The sequence below is a fragment of the Elephas maximus genome, chromosome 10 (genome assembly GCF_024166365.1).
Source record: "Elephas maximus indicus isolate mEleMax1 chromosome 10, mEleMax1 primary haplotype, whole genome shotgun sequence".
NCBI lineage: Eukaryota > Metazoa > Chordata > Mammalia > Proboscidea > Elephantidae > Elephas > Elephas maximus.
In genome coordinates this window covers 85,121,738-85,138,209 of record NC_064828.1, presented here as the reverse complement: position 1 = coordinate 85,138,209, position 16,472 = coordinate 85,121,738, and the positions used below count along the sequence as shown (strand labels likewise).

Sequence of the window (16,472 nt, the reverse complement as noted above, 5' to 3'; positions counted from 1 at the left end):
GGAATGTTTTAGACAATACCGATTATCAACAAATGTTAGCTATGATGAGCTCAACAAATGTTGTTGTCATTAATTTTCTGGAAAAGTAGTATTCTAGGAGCATATTACCTGAGGAAGATATAGGGTAGAACTCAGAAGATCCTGAGCCAATGAAATTTTTCTTGAATCTAGAAAACGATGTTTTAGAACCAAAAAACTAGGCTAAGGGTGGTATGCCAAGTTTTATATAAAAATCGCTTCAAATTTCCTCTGACTGCAACTAATGGTAGGATTAGGCTTTATTTCTGTAAAATTTGCCTTATTAAAGTCAATATGTTTAAGGGAAAAAATGACCTACATAGATGACACAATGACAAGTTCTAACACTGGCTTTTTAAATTTTGTATATAAAGTACATGCCATAGTTATTTTAATCTGCCAGTAATAATATTTTAAGCTTCTATAAACTAAAGCTTTATCTGGTACCACTTGTCTTTAGTAGAATAGAAGGACAATATCAACTGTGCAAGAAGCTAAGATGAAAATGAATGGTCTCCATATTCACAATCTTGCAGAGACTTCCCACCAGTGAGGAGCCCTGGTGGTGCAGTAGTTAAGCACTCAGTTGCTAACTGAAACGTTGGTAGTTCAAACCCACCAAGCATCCCATAGGAGAAAGATGAGGCAGTCTGCTTCCCTGAAGATTACAGTATTGGAAGCCCTATGGGACAGTTCTACTCTGTCCTACAGGGTCACTATGAGTTGGAATCGACTTGACGGCAGTGGTTTTTTTTTTTTTTTTTTTTTGTCAGCAACATGATTTTGCTAGAATCTTCCTGCCAGCAATGCGTCCAACCATTTTAGTGTATAAAATTCAGTTCTACCACAGATGATTCAAGGGATTCAATAGTCATTGTGGCTAGGCCACCACTCTTTATTTATAACAGGGCATGTTGCCCACTGTAGTTTCCTCTTTCTCCAAAACAGGCTCAATGACCCCTGGTTTGTTGCAATTCATTCTCTCCTCAAACTTTATCTCACTCCAAAGCAGAATTTTTACAGAATTGTTTAAGAAGAAATTTTAGAGTACAATTAGGGGATTGTTTGGTATATTTTAACTTTTAATAAATGAGCTGTCTTTTCTTCTTTTATTCCATTTAGCATTTCTTCTCAAAGCAAAAAAGAAAAAAAAATCAAACAAGGAAAAATGCGAAAAAGATGAATTAATGTGACATTTAGAGTCAGATTTTAATGACACAAAGGCCAAGAACAGCAGAGTTATGCCTTTTGCTTTCACAATTATAACTTGACAGAATCTCAGGATGTTGTAACTAAAATGAACCTCAGAAGAAGAAAGTAAAAATGCGTACATTTAAAGAAAATGAACTATAGTGGAGTTATATTTGTTAAGGCAACCACAGCACAATCAATATGTAATTAAGCATTGTTTCTTTCAGAGTTGGCCCCTCAGGAGGCAACGCCCTTATTTCAATCAGTACTGGCTAATCTATAAGCATTTTTTGGAAATAAATTTAACAAACCAACCAGCTGTTGTTGAGTAGATTCTAACTCATAACAGCCCTATGTGTGTCAGAGTAGAACTGTGCTCTACTGGGTTTTCAATAGCTGATTTTTCAGAAGTACATCAACAGGCCTTTTTCTGAAGAGACTCTGAGTGGACTCGAACTACCGACCTTTCGATTAGCAGCTGAGTGTGCTACCTGGAACTCCAAAATAAACTTAGAAACCAGTTTATGAGGACAACAATGACAACGGCAACAACAACAAACAGTTGTATTTACTCAGTCACAGCTTATTGAATCAAAAATTGGCACTTCCCAGTTTGATCACAGACTTTATTCAAGAAACTGACTTCAAAGTAGTTTGAAGAGAAAAAGAATTTTTTTACTGTGAAATATTATACATACAAAAAAGTGTTCATAACAAATATGTACAGCTTAAATTATTTAAAGAAAATACTGTTATTACTATAACTCAAGTAAAAGCAAGCAAACAAACAAAAAGACATTTCTAACATCCTAGTAGCCTCTTGTATCTAGTATCCCAATTACAATACACTCCTTCCCCCTTAAAGGTAAAAATAATATTGAATTTTATGCTAATCATTTCCATACTTTTCTTGTCACTTTTATCACCTAAATATGTACCCCTCAATACTATCATGTCATAGTTTGTTTTTTTACTTTTATATGAATGTGGTCATATAGCATATATCCTTCTGCATCTACCTTCTTCTGTTCAATAACTTGTTTGTGAGATTCACTAGATTTATCTAGGAAGGGATTGGCAAACTACCAGTGTGCTATGTTTTGTAAATAAAGTTTTATTGGAACACAGCCATGCCCACTCATCTACATATTGTCTATGCTGCTTTTGCATTATGATGACAGAGTTGAATAGATACAACAGAGACTGTATGGCCCACGAAGCCTAAATTATTTATCATCTGGCCTGTTACCAGTTTGCCAACCCCTAACTTAAATTACTTGTAGAGGATTAGTGGCAGAGGGGGGAGGGTTCAAGGGGGGCATTTGTTGCCATCCCCATTGATGAGGCCCACAAATTTAGAGATTAACCCTGGCTACTCATTACCCTCACTAAGCCTCTAAAAAAAAAATCCATGTATGTGCCAACGGTATTTTCTGAAAATTATTTGTACAGTTAAATTTTATAAGGAAAAGCTGGTTGGGTCTAATTTTAGTCAAACTAGAGATAGAATTAGAACTAATAAATTAAAGCTACAGGGAGGCAGGTCAATTTCAGTCCATTATAAGAGTTTCTAAAGGTTAGAAACTCTTATAATGGTCCAAAGATGGAATAAAAGTTATTAAAGCCAAGACTGTAGAACACTTGGAAGGAATGTGGTGGTTATAAACCAAATCCCACTGCCACTAAGTTGATTCCAACTCATGGTGACCCTATAGGACAGGGTAGAACTGCCCCATAGGGTTTCCGAGGCTGTAAATCTTTATGGAAGCAGACTGCCTTATCTTTCTCCTGTGGAACTGCTAGTGGTTTCAAACCAGTGACCTATTAGTTAGCAGCTGAGCGCTTTAATACTGCACCAGTTGACTCCCAAATTGGGACAGGCCATATTACACAACCAGAACAGACTTTGAAAATAGAGATTCCTGAGCCCAGGCCCACAGAAAAGTCCTGGCATTTGTATTTTTAAACAAGTTACTCATCAAGTGATTCTCATATTCAGGGAGAATATACTAGATACCTTTAAGGAAAGTTTCCAATCAAGAGTCTGTAGTTTTCAGCATGAGGTTATGGAAACAGCATTGCAGTGGCAGAGAGGAATCCAGATTCTAATCTTGGTTCTGTCCCTAACAAGCTGTGTGATTTGGGGGCACGTTACATTATGTCTCTGGGACACTTTTCCTGTCTGCAAGAATAGGTGAGAGAAGATGTACCTTATGGCTCTTACTTGCAGGAATTGGTGCTTCTGAGGGAGGCCTGGGAGAAATTAATCTCCTAAATTCTTAGAAAATTCTTGATGACATTCAGGTGAGAGAGAATTATCCTGGAATGACTGTTGATGACAGCTGGGCAAAGTTGTGCAATCTAGCTGGTTTCTGGAAATTGGCAAATATTCTGCCCAGAATATATCTATCATGTGCAGGGTAGGCTGGAGGGATAGGGCTGCCAGGCCAGAAGTTGGAAACTCAAAAACCCCACCCTCTTGACTCCAATTACCATCATGGTTACCTACTGTTCAAAAAGGAGGATCTGAAGAGGCTGTTCTGCCATCCTGAAATGGGAACAGTAAGGTGGCCATGCGGTGCCCTTTCTGTGGGTATCTTGCTCAGAAACATCAACCCTCTGGAAGGTGAGATGATAGACTTTCTGAAATGGATTGGATTGTATTTTCATTTCTTATCTCATCCAGTGAGCCTCCCCAAAGAACCTCTTTGGCTTTTGGTCTAATTTTGGCTTCTCCTTTCTTCCCCTCATTATTCTCCTCTCTCCAATTCTCCAGCTATATTCTCTGAAGGTCATTTATTTGCTAAATATCAGTCTCTACAGCTCTTCATTTTTCACTTTTGAGGGAGGAATTTTGTCTAATAACTATCTCTTGTGTTTGAGATTCTTTTCCCTAAATATACCCATCTATCTTAGCACATTTACTCCCTGATTTGGCCTTCCCAACCCCACAGGTGAACCAACAGGAACTCCTCCACTTTCTTCATCCCAGCCACACCTATGAATTCACCTGTGAGCTCCTGATCTGAGAGTTGAAGTTAATTTCCCTGACATGTCATCAGGGAAACTTCAAACTCAAAATCACAGAAAATGTGTGTGGGGGAAATAGTAGGTTATCTCAAGCCTAGGTAGGGATAGAGTTCATGGCTTATAGATGAAGATGTACAAATTGTAGTACCCAGTCGTGTCACTGAAGTCCCCTGCCACTTAGGTGCTGATGATTCATAAATCCATATCTCCTGATAGAATGTTCAGAACTTCAGTCCTTTACTTCCAACTGCCACCTGGACAGCATCACCAGAATGCCACTTCAAACTACTCAACTTCAACATGACTAAGACTGATCTTGTCTCTTCTCTCTCAAACCTATTCCTTCCCCAAGTCCCTATAATGGATAAAGGCATCACTCTCCAACTAATATCCAAGGCAGAAGTTAAGGTATTTTTAACTGCATTTTCTCCCTTTTTGAGTCTTTTAATAATGCTTAGAGATGTGTATGACTCAGAATCGACTGGATGGCAATGGGTTTGGTTTTGGTTTCAAAAACCTAGAGATGTGTATATTTACAATTAGCATCATCACACCAGCTACAGAATATTGGATTCCAAAACTGTTCAGAATAAGGATCTTAATTTTGATATACCTAGGCACAACAGTATGACAAGTTTATTTTGAAATCATTCTTTTAAAAATGGCAAGCACTGGTGCTCCAAAGCTATTTAAAACTTGAAATATCACAGCTCTTTCAGGGCACTGGCCCTGGCTGTAAAGGCTAGATCAGACATTTGAAGGTCAGGAAGAAAAAGAAGAGACTAATATGATGGGAAGAGGTTTCATTTCAGCACAGATGGTCCGAATAGGCGCTTTCAGTCTAGGCTCTCTATGTGTTCTACAGGAACTCACCAGATAAGGTTAATTTCTGAAATAGAAGGTCAAGAAATTCCTACAACCTCTTGGGTCACTGATTCCAACTGCTCTGCACCAACATGTTAGAAAGGTTGTAAACAAACGCACCACAAAGCCTGCTTGAAAGGGACTCATCTAAAAGCCGATTCAACTCTGATCTTTTTGCATCGGTGAGTGCCAGGGTGCCCTTTGATGTCATCTCTGAATTCCAGAAAACTTATTTTCAGTGTTGTGCTCTGCTAATAACTGTATCTTCTCCCTCATCTCTACCCTCACAAATTCTCTTTAAAAGTCTATATTTCCTAGGGTTCATATTTTTTCCTTTTATTTTCATTTTGACTTTTTGTTTCTTTTGGCAAATCCATTTTGTTCTGGTACCTTCTCCTTATACTCTAGAACATTCAGTTTGGAACTTCACACCTGGCTTTCTGATTTGATCCATCACAAATGTACATATCTCCATATTTCTGTGTATTTATTTATTTGGTTTAGGTTATTTACAGTTGCTCCTTTTTTACCTTTGGGATAATTTGGATAAATTGGTGAGACTTTCAACTTAGTGTAGTGTAGTTAACTGGACAGCACAGAGATGGGTCTTCCAGCAGAACACTCCTATCTTAGGGCTACTTCCCGCAGACTAATGTTATTCACATCTTTGATTTTCACCAGGCAGCTAAGAAAGTGATGATAAGCAGCTTCCCTGAGCTTCTGACAGTGACAGGGTCTCGGATGCACTGGGGCACACCTCACACATTCTTTATCAATAGTCTTAAAGAGGAAACTCATATTTCTCAGCTTGCATTAGAATTCTCTGATCATCAGTGCTGTCTCCATCATCTTGCCTTCTCCTATTGAAATCATTTGCTGTTTGAGTCTTTTCTTGGGTAAGGGACCAGGTGGTAGGTCACATGTAGGTGTGGACAGTTTCATGTCCAGCCATGCAAGAGATAGAGACACTGTGTTGGTTAAACCAGTTTCATTATGGTCATCAGTTCCATTTTTTAAATCTTTACCTTTTAATTTTACCTATGGAAAAAGGATCTCAATACAGAAGAGAAGCAGCTACTTCCAGCTCTTTCTGGTGGAGGAGAAGCTCCAGTGGTGGTGATAAGAACTCCTAAAATGATTGAAAAGGTATCTGCTGGTTTCTCATGAGGAACTGGCTATTTCATTAATGGTTGGAATGTCTGATGGAGGTCACTGTGTGTGAGGAAAGGCTGCAATGTGGACTGATTACTTTCTGTGTAGACACAGCCTCCATTGACATAGTGAACAGCCTAATATTAATGGATTTCCAGCTTAGATTGGTACCCTGGGTCTTGGTGATCTGGATTTCCTCTGCATGTAGCTCTCCAATTGATTACCAGCAACTTTAGGAGGGTGAAGAGGAATAATGATTTCCTGAAATACCATTCCAGGGTTTTTCTCTACAGGAGGTTGGTGGAGGTGATGAGCTTGGTGTTGGTGTGTTGGTGCTAGCACTCTGGATATGGGTCTGAACATGCTGCTCGTGGAGTTGACTACAATTGTGGCTCTATCCGACATCAGTACAGCTGAATTCTTTGTTTTAGTCTTTGGCTGCAGAGTACCTTTTGTGTAGACTAAAATCCTTGTGTGTTGGTTGGCAAGGACTTTAGTGTACCAAGGATTCTGTTCCAAGTGCTGACTTGCTGACTGTCCCCTGTGTCACAGGAGTTGCTGGCTGAATGTCCTGTGTTGGATCTCTTAAATAGGTTGAGCATGAGATTCATCTGACTGGTCTTCGAGGACACCTTAACATCAACTTAAGCTGTGCTGGCAGAGTGTGGGATCTAATACACCTGGGCAGGAGACAATGAGCTAGTAATTGACCCATGCAGTGGTTAATCCAGAAGGTGAGTATATTGGCAAAATGCATTCTAACTACATAGAACATTCTATAGATGCTACTAGTTTCTGAGCCTTTTGAGGATTCTATCATATAGGGTTGTTTCTTTCTTTTTCCACTGACAAGTGATGGTTAGGTTATCTCAGGGCTTTTAATTAATTTGCTTTTCAAATTTCTCATTGTTGTTGCTGTTATCTCCTCTCTTGTTCCTATCCTGGGACACAGTTCTTCATGAGTTTCTCACATATCTACACATCTTGTAAGCAGGATACTGACTGCCTTTTGTACTGGACTATTTCTTCAAGGATGTGTGGCATGTAACTTTGAAAGAGAGCAAAGGGCAGGTATAATTATTACCCATTATAAAAGATTCAGTCTCCCTAAGCTCAGCTTTCCTCTCCTGTAATGCAACCCACTGCACATATAGGCACCATATGGTCCTCTTTAGCATTGCCTGCAGGATTGGAGCTCAGGGAACTAGTGTAAAAAGTACCGATACTCTGGCTACTGCTATTGCTGTAAGTAATAAACTATTCTTTGTCTCTGACCCAGGAGTCTCATGTTTTCTACCAACATCTATGAAACTGTGGTAAGCTAACTTGTTACCAAAGTACCAAAAAATTTCAGGCTTTTCAAAGTTCTTGACTCCTTGTACTTTGGAAATACTTCTTTAAAACTCTTTTTACTCCAATTTTGTGGGATTTCAGAAGAGAAAATTTAGAAGAATGAATTCAATCCATCATACTAACATCCCATTTTTAATGAGTTACCTATGCCACACATCCAGTCATCAAGGTTTATCAATCCTATCTTCTACTTTTTCCTCAAAAGTCTTGAATTCTACTGCTCCTGTCTTTTCACAGTGGGTCCTAGAGGCAGATGCCTGTCACTTATTTGCTATGTGACCTTGGGGAAGTTACTTAAACTCTTGAATTTGTAGTTTTCTTGATTGTAAAATGGAAATAACAACAGTTCCTAATCTTAGAGTTTTTTGAGGATTAAATGAGGTGTAGATGTAAATACGTAGTTTCCGTTGGTGATGTGGACGTTGTTAATATGACCTTTTGTATCTCCTCCCTTATCTAGAGAGTCCCTAGCTAGTCTCATATTCTCCTTCTCCTACTGCTCAGATTTTTCATCCACCCTCTTGCCAGAATTCTTTCTAACACACAGATGTAATTCACCCGCTATTTAAAAACCTCTGATGGCAGCCCATTACCTTTGGGATAAAGTCTACAAGTCAAAAGTCCTTTGTAATCTGTTCTTATGGCAAAGTCTCATATTCTTTTATTTTCCCCTGTGGCTGTTCTGCTAATGTGCTCCTCTCCCTGAACACACATGCACATAAATGTGTTTTAAACTCCTACCACATAAGCAAGTTCATTTTTACTGACATCTGATCTGCTTTTCATGCATTTAGGCCTATGAAAATTCTATTTTCTTCACCTGGAATGCTTTTCCCAAATTTTCTATGCATGTTTAAGGCCCAAGTGTACATTTACTTTCTGTGGTAGCACATTATAATAATGGCCTCCAATGAATCATGCCTCTCTATGTCTATGCAGCATTGCCACTTCTCTCACCAAGAGGCAGAGTTGATTTCAGTCTAGGCTGGCTTTGTGATTTACTCTGAACAACAGAATGTGGTGGGCTTGACACTATGAGTTCTGGAGCCTAGGCCTTAAGAGACTTTGCAGTTTCCACTCTTTCTCTACTGAAACCCTGACACCAACTGTGAACAAGCCCACTCTAACATGGAGGAGGATAAGAGGCCCCATGGAAGTCAACTGTGGCCCAGCTAACAATGAGCACCACCACCAAATGCATGAGTGAGGCCATGTTAGACCCTCTAGCCCCAACTGAGAGGGCAGTAGTGATTCAGTGGTAATAATTCTTGCCTTCCATGTGGAAGACCCAGGTTCAATTCCCAACCAATGCACCTGAAGTATAGCCACCACCCATCTGCATGCTGCTATGATGCTGAACAGGATTCAGTGGAGCTTCCAGGCTAAGCAGACTAAGAAGAAAGGCTTGGTGACTTACTTCTGAAAATCAGCCAGTGAAAACCCTATGGATCACAGCAGTCTGATTCTATTGTGCATGGGGTCTCCACGAGTTGGGGGCTAACTTGGTGGCAGCTAACCACAACAGCAGCCTCAATTGAACCATCAGATGACTATGGCCTCATGAACGATTCCAGACGAGGCTATCAGAAGAACTGCCCAGACTGCCAATTCATGGAATCATGATTATGAGAAAGAAGAAAGCATTTAAATCATTATGGTTTGTGGCTATTTGTTATGCAGCAATAGATAACCTATATACCTCCTCAGAGAACTGTTTTAGATATACCCAAAGTTCGTCATTCTATACTCTAAGCTCAAAAACCACTTCTATTATAGCAAATAGCTGATATAATTATTCATCTACCTGTGTCTGTTTTTCTCACTAGATTGATGGTTTTTATAGGGCAGCCTATATATCTATATCTATATCTATATCTATATCTATATCTATATCTATATCTATATCTATATCTATATCTATATCTATATCTATATCTATATCTATATCTATATCTATATCTATATCTATATCTATATCTATATCTATATCTATATCTATATCTATATCTATATCTATATCTATATCTATATCTATATCTATATCTATATCTAATCTATATCTATATCTATCTATATCCATATCTATATCTATATCGTCTTTATAAAGATTATTAGTAGCATATAAAATATTATATAAAGAAATATTAGTATTATAGCAATATATATGTGTTATACAAATTAGTATTCTATAAAGATATAATAGTCTTTATATCTCCTGTGACTACTCTAGTGTCTGGCACATAGAAACGGTGGACATTTATTATCCAGATCACACACTCACCATTTCCTGAAATCCTTTCACTCGCCATCTGGAACTCATGGTCAATCATTAGTAAAATCTTTTATATCTTTTACATCCTCCACTTCTAGTTGATATTCCATTTTCTTGTTCTTCCCTGATGGCCCTGCTTCCTTGCAGTCCTTATAAGTGGTGGCTATCTTCTCTCCCATGCCTTACATACCACTGTGCTTAGAAGTGGGTGTGTGACCTCCTTACTCCTTATGGCTTCTTCTAGACTAACTTCATTTTCTTTCTCTTCTCTAAAAACAGTCAGCTTTGACTCCCATGACATCAGGCTAAACCATCTACAACTCCTTGTTATGAAAGACATCTACCGATTCCTGGGCCTCTGTCTCTCATTTCATGAAGAGGAACCACTCTCTATAATATTCCCCTAGTAGTGACCTCAATGTCTATATTGCTCAGCCTTTGAATATGATGGTCTCTCTGCACCTTGATCTCTTCTCCTTCCATGATCTTGCCCTCCATCCAATCTCAGCTACTTTTTCGCATGGTCATACTCTAGACCTTGTCACCACCAATAACTTTAACCCCTCCATAATCTCAATTTAATATATTCCACAACCACCACCTCCTATATTTCCAGTGCTCTCATTTTAGCCTCCAACTTCAAAAATCCTTTGCCACTGAAGCCACAATTTATTGTTAGCACTCCATCCCACTGTCCTTCACCTGTCTTCTGTTCTCACTTCCTTTCTTAAAGCCACTGCCATCGCCAACTCATAGTGGCCCTTTTGGACAGAGTAGAACTGCTCCATAGGGTTTCCAAGGCTGTAATCTTTACAGAAGTAGACTGCCACATCTTTCTCCTGTGGAGCAGCTGCTGGGTTTGAACCTGCTGACCTTTTGGTTAGAAGCTGAGCACTTAACTACTGTGTCACCACTTCCTTCCTTATTCAGCTAAAATTTAATGGTTCACCATTTTAGTTGCTCTTTTGCCTCTCAGATTTATCATATTTGGGGAGTTACTACAGCCTTAAATAAGTCCAGCTTTCCACCTGATCCATGCCCAAACCCATCGAAACTAAATGCGCTGGAGAAACAATTTTCTTTTTTAAATTTATAAATAATCTCTGTCTAGCAATCAAAATTATATTTACCTAGTTCAGTCGTCTCGACAATTTTCATAGCTTCTAATCTCTCCTCAAACCTTCAACATCTCCACCCCCTTTGATTCCTATTTTACTAAGAAAGTAAAAATAACTAGAAGAGAACTTCTCTAAGCTCCCATCACATCTCCTCACTTACTTGTGCCTCTACATCTATTCTGCCCAATCCCTTCCCAAGGATGATTTGTACATACTTTTAGTGAAAGCTACCTACCTAGTTGTGCACTAGATTCCATCTCCTGTTACATACTCTTGGATATCACTCCTTGAACTTTCTTTCTTTCTCCTGTATCATTTTTCACTCATCGCTCTGCATACTGTCACTTTCATATCACTTAAAATAATACACATTTTGACCCCCTTTTGCTTCCAGATACTACTGCATTTATTCCTTTTCAAAAAAACTCCTTCAAAGATTAATTATACTCACTGCCTCAACTATCTTTCCTTCCATTCACACTTGAACCCACTCCAGTAAGGTTTTTTGCTCCCCAAAGTTTCACAGAAAGTGCACTTAGGGTCAACCATGAATTCGATGTTGCTAAATTCACTGGTCAGTTTTCGAGTCCTTAACTTACTTGGTTACCAGTGACATTTGACATAGTAGATAATTCTGCTCTTCCTAGAAACATTTTCTAGAATATTTGGCTTCTAAGAAACCATATCCTCCTGATTTTCTTCCTCTTCTCCATCTATTCCTTTTCAAAAAAAAAAAAAAAAAAATTTTTTTTTTTTTTTTTTTTTTGTTGATTTCTTCTCTCCCTGACTCCTATATATTGGAGTATCCCAGGTTTTAGAACTTGGACTACATTTTCTATCTATGCTCACTCCCTTGGTAAGCTCAGCAATTCCATGGCTTTAAATACCATCTACATGCTGATGACTTCTGCCCCTGGCTCAGACTTAATTTAAATACAAAAGGGCTGCATAGTAAGGCCATCCTTAAGGACTGGCAAAGAGTAAGTTCTTACAAATCATGTTCAGGACTCAACTTCATTCCAGAAGAACACTGAATGTATCATCCTGAACGCTCACAAATTCTTAGACATTTCCCAGATCACATTCTAGACTATACAACTCTTCTATAGCCATTTTCTGTTACCATCAATACCTTGTAAAGAGAATAGTTACCTGTGACGACACTGGGGATTTTGGAGAGAAAGCTCTTGACTGTTCTGATGGGCACACCCCCTGTCTTGTCATCTTGCATCTTTGTAATGATGTCTTCAATCTGAAAGAGATTAAAGAATAAAAAGCATTATAGTCTCCCACAAAGTAGTAATAATGCCAGTAATAGATATCAGGGCAAATCTCCGTCTAGTCAGTCAATAAACCCAGTATCAATATTTGTAATGAATTGGGTGCTGGGTGTGGGAAGGTCAGAGAGTTACATAAAAGAGCATAAGGCAAGTTCTACAAGAACAACTCTCCAGTTCAACAGGGTAAGGAGGGGGAAAGATATGATTCTTGTTGGGCTCCAACATGTAATTCAATATGTATGTGATAAAATTCCTCTTTTTTCCATATTGGGTTTATGTATAGGTTGAACCATATAAAATTGCCATATTCAGACTGAAAAATGGCAACTTCACGTGGTTTAATCCAATATATTAAGATACTGCATTAGGAAGTATAGGCAGGGATGCCACTGGGACCAGAGAATGACCAAGCCAGAGTTAGGAGGGAGTAAAAAAAAAAAAAAGAAGACTATGAATCAGGACATAAAAAACCCTGATCTTGAGAAACCAGAAAATGGGTCTTAGTGGCTCTAAGGGATGGCAACAGTTTGGTCATCGTGAGCCAGGATTAAAGTGGAGCAAGCACTGGATCCTCTCCTCTTAAGGTTGCACTATGAGGAGAAAGATGATGGTGGGGAGTGGCTTGGAGCCAAGGCTTGGTAAAATAAGATAGTATGTGCATATACTGAAAACAGAACAGAGGGAGAAGAGATGGACTAAGGAAGATGTAGATGCCTAGACTAGGAAACCAAACTCATGGCTAAGGATTTGTGAGTCAGATACAATTTCTTGGGTAGAAGTTTCAAGAAGAGGATACAGAAATCTCTAATAAGAATGTAGACCTTTGTAGGGCTGGGCTTGGAGAAGGGAATGTTTTGTATTATCACACATTCTGTTCCCCTAAGCAATAGAAATAGCTTTGAAGAACCTGGATAGACTCTCTGAGTGCTTCCTTGATAGAATCAGATAATTTTAAAGCTGGAAATTCAATGCTGTAGATCACCTCTTCTAATATACTTGCATTGCAATCTGAGGCTAAGTGATTTTCTCAAAGACACATGACTAACAATTTGATTAATAGAAATAGATAACTTGTTAGAGAAAAAACTAGGATATGGCATATCATCACCAATAATAATATCCAATAGCTAAAATATATTAAAAATTGATTATGTGTTAGACACTATTCTGAAGAAGCTCTGGTCGTGCAGTGGTCAAGCACTTAACTGCTGACTGCAAGATTGGTGGTTCTAATCCAGCAGCCACTCCAAGGAAAAAAGATGTGGCAGTCTACTTCTATAAAGATTACACCTTGGAAACCCATGAGGCAGTTCTACTCTGTCCTATAGGGTCGCTATGAGTCGGAATTGACGTGATGCCAATGGGTTTAGGCACTATCCTAAGTATTATAAATGTGTTAGCCTATTTAATCCTCATAACTACTTCGTAAGATTAAAACAAAACAAAACCCATTGCTGTCAAGTTGATTCTGACTGATAGTGACCCCCTATAGGGCAGAACAGAACTGACCTATAGGGTTTCCAAGGAGTGGCTGGTGGATTCAAACCGCCGACCTTTTGGTTAGCAGCCGAGCTCTTAACTGCTGAGCCGCCAGAGCTTCCTTCGTAAGAAACAGACCACTATTATCTGCATTTTTCAGATAAAAAAATTAAGGTTTAGTTAAATGTATCAGGGTTAAGTTGTGGTAACAAATAACCCCCCAAATCTCAATGACTTACCACAACAAATTTTTCTTTCTCTCCTAAGTTACAGGTTTACTGCAGATCAACAGGGGTCTCTGCTCATTGTAGTTACTCTGGGCCCCAGGATGATGGATTAGTCACCATATTGAATGTTGCTGGTGCCAGAGGGATGAGAGAATTCTGGAGAGTCTTATACATGGGTTTTAAATGTTACAGCCCAGAAGTTACACATAACATGTTTGCTCATAACTCTTTGGCCAGACTTAGTCACATGATACTACTCAACCACAAAGGAGATAGGGAGTTCAGATTTCTGGGTGTCAGGAGGAGAGGAACTGAACATCTGTGAGCAGCATCAATGATTACCACAGGAGGTTAAGCAACCCTCACAAGGTCACACAGCTACTTAGATGTGGAGCCAAGGCTGAACCCAGGCAGCAGACTCCAGAGCTTATGCTCCTAATCCCTGAGCTTTTCTGCCTCCCATTAAGATTCTTGAAAAACCAGCCAAGCAGAAAAACCATTCTCCCTTGGATATTTCTGGGTTTCTCTGACAAGCACTAATGGTGAGAAAGAATCTTTAGCTCCCAGCCCCTCAAGCAGTGGATGGGTGCCTCATGCTAGGGAAAGAGGTCATTCTCCGAAGTCCTGTATTCTGTTAAAATGACAGTATCGGAATGACATTAATTCCCATTAATGTCAATAGTCTCTGCTACTGCCCTGCCTTGGGTCTTATAAATTCAACCTGACAATTTAGAGTATTTGAATACTCCTTATCAATAGCCAAGGGGAACTATTCCTAGGAAAATGGTCAATTTACAGCGTAATCTACGCTTTTGATCTAGTGTGTTATTTGAAACCAGAAACCTGTTACACTGACGCTTTCAACGGAATGGACAGAAAATCACTGAGTGTTGGAGGGAAGTCAATAATTAAATTCAATAAACCAGTTAGGCCCCTGATTAGGCATAATGGTAATGATTTCCAGTCTCTGCTGATGTGGGCTAGATTCGAAGGACTGGCAGTGCAGAGGAAATCTTCATGACTCTTTTCTCCTCTGCTCTGTTTAGCTGCTTCACCATCCCACTGAATCCTAAAAGGACTTATTTGCCAAGGAGGAAGACCTATCTTCTAATGGTCCACAATGACCCAAGAGGAATATCACTCCATCAGGGGTTAGAGCTAAATCACAAAGGGCAAGCCTCTTAACTGAAAAAGGATTGCACACCAGCAATAGTTCACAGCATCACAGGTGGTAGTAGAATGAATTATTGGTCTCAATTCTTTAGACTCTCCACTGTATTAATATACATCCAGACCCCAGCTATGGCCTCACTGTGGGAAGAATCTGCCCTCTGACTTTTAGGTATGACCATGTGACTTGCCTGGCTAATGGGATGTTACTGAATGTGGTCTGAGCGGAGGCTTGCAATGTATCTGCATGGTTTTGCTTACTCTCTTGCCCTCCTGTCTTTTGTTATAAAAAGAACATGCCTCAGATAGTTACTTCTCTAAAAAGCATGAGAGACATCTGGAGCTGATGGGACCCAAACCATAGTTTGAGTGAGGTCAGCCTAGATCAGCCAAACCTTAGCTGACCTGCAGACTCATGAGAGAGAAACTAATGCTTATTGTTGTATGACACTGAGTTTGGGGTGGTTTGTTATGCAGCAATATTGTGGATATAGCTGACTGATATAACAGGGCTCTGAAAAAAAATGCATTTATCAACAATAGTTAAAGCCACAACAAATAACTGACAATAAGAATCAATGACCTTTAACGAATGGCGCTGGCATAACTGGATACCCATCTGCAAAAAAAACAAAACAAGACCCATACCTCAAACCATGCACAAAAGCTAACTCAAAATGGATCAAAGACTTAAATATGAAAACTAAAATAATAAAGACCCAGGAAGAAAAAAATAGGGACAAAGCTAGGAGCCCTAATACATGGTATAAACAGAACACAAAACATTACTAACTATGTCCAAATACCAGAAGAGAAACTAGATAAATGGGAGCTCCTAAAAATCACTTATGCTCATCCAAAGACTTCACCAAACAAGTAAAAAGACAACCTATAGACTGGGAAAAAATGTTTGGCTATGACAAATCTGATCTGCATCTAATCTCTAAAATCTACAAGATACTGCAAAACCTCAACAACAAAAAGACAAATAACCCAATTAGAAAACGGGCAAAGGATATGAAAAGGCACTTTACCAGAGAAGAATTTAGGGAGCTAACAGATACATGAGGAAATGCTCATCATGATCATTAACTATTAGAGAAAAGCAAATCAAACTGCAATGAGATACCATCTCACCCCAACAAGGCTGGCATTAATCCAAAAAATACAAAATATTTTGGAGAGGTTGTGGAGAGACTGGAACACTTATATGCTGCTGGTGGAATTGTAAAATGGCACAACCACTTTGGAAATTTAGCTGGCACTTTCTTAAAAAGCTAGAAATAGAAGTATCAAATGATCCAGCAATCCCACTCCT

General features: G+C 39.0%; 1 protein-coding gene across 15 annotated transcripts in view; it reads right to left on the bottom strand.

The window, feature by feature from the left end:
* The window catches only part of RGS6 (regulator of G protein signaling 6), a 673,554-nt gene that overhangs the window by 194,259 nt on the left and 462,823 nt on the right, over positions 1 to 16,472 (bottom strand). For all 15 annotated transcript variants that reach the window (XM_049898647.1, XM_049898644.1, XM_049898660.1 and 12 more), the window contains one exon: positions 12,151 to 12,250. In XM_049898647.1, the coding sequence (XP_049754604.1) occupies positions 12,151 to 12,250 (100 nt within the window). The remainder of the gene's footprint in view (positions 1 to 12,150; positions 12,251 to 16,472) is intronic.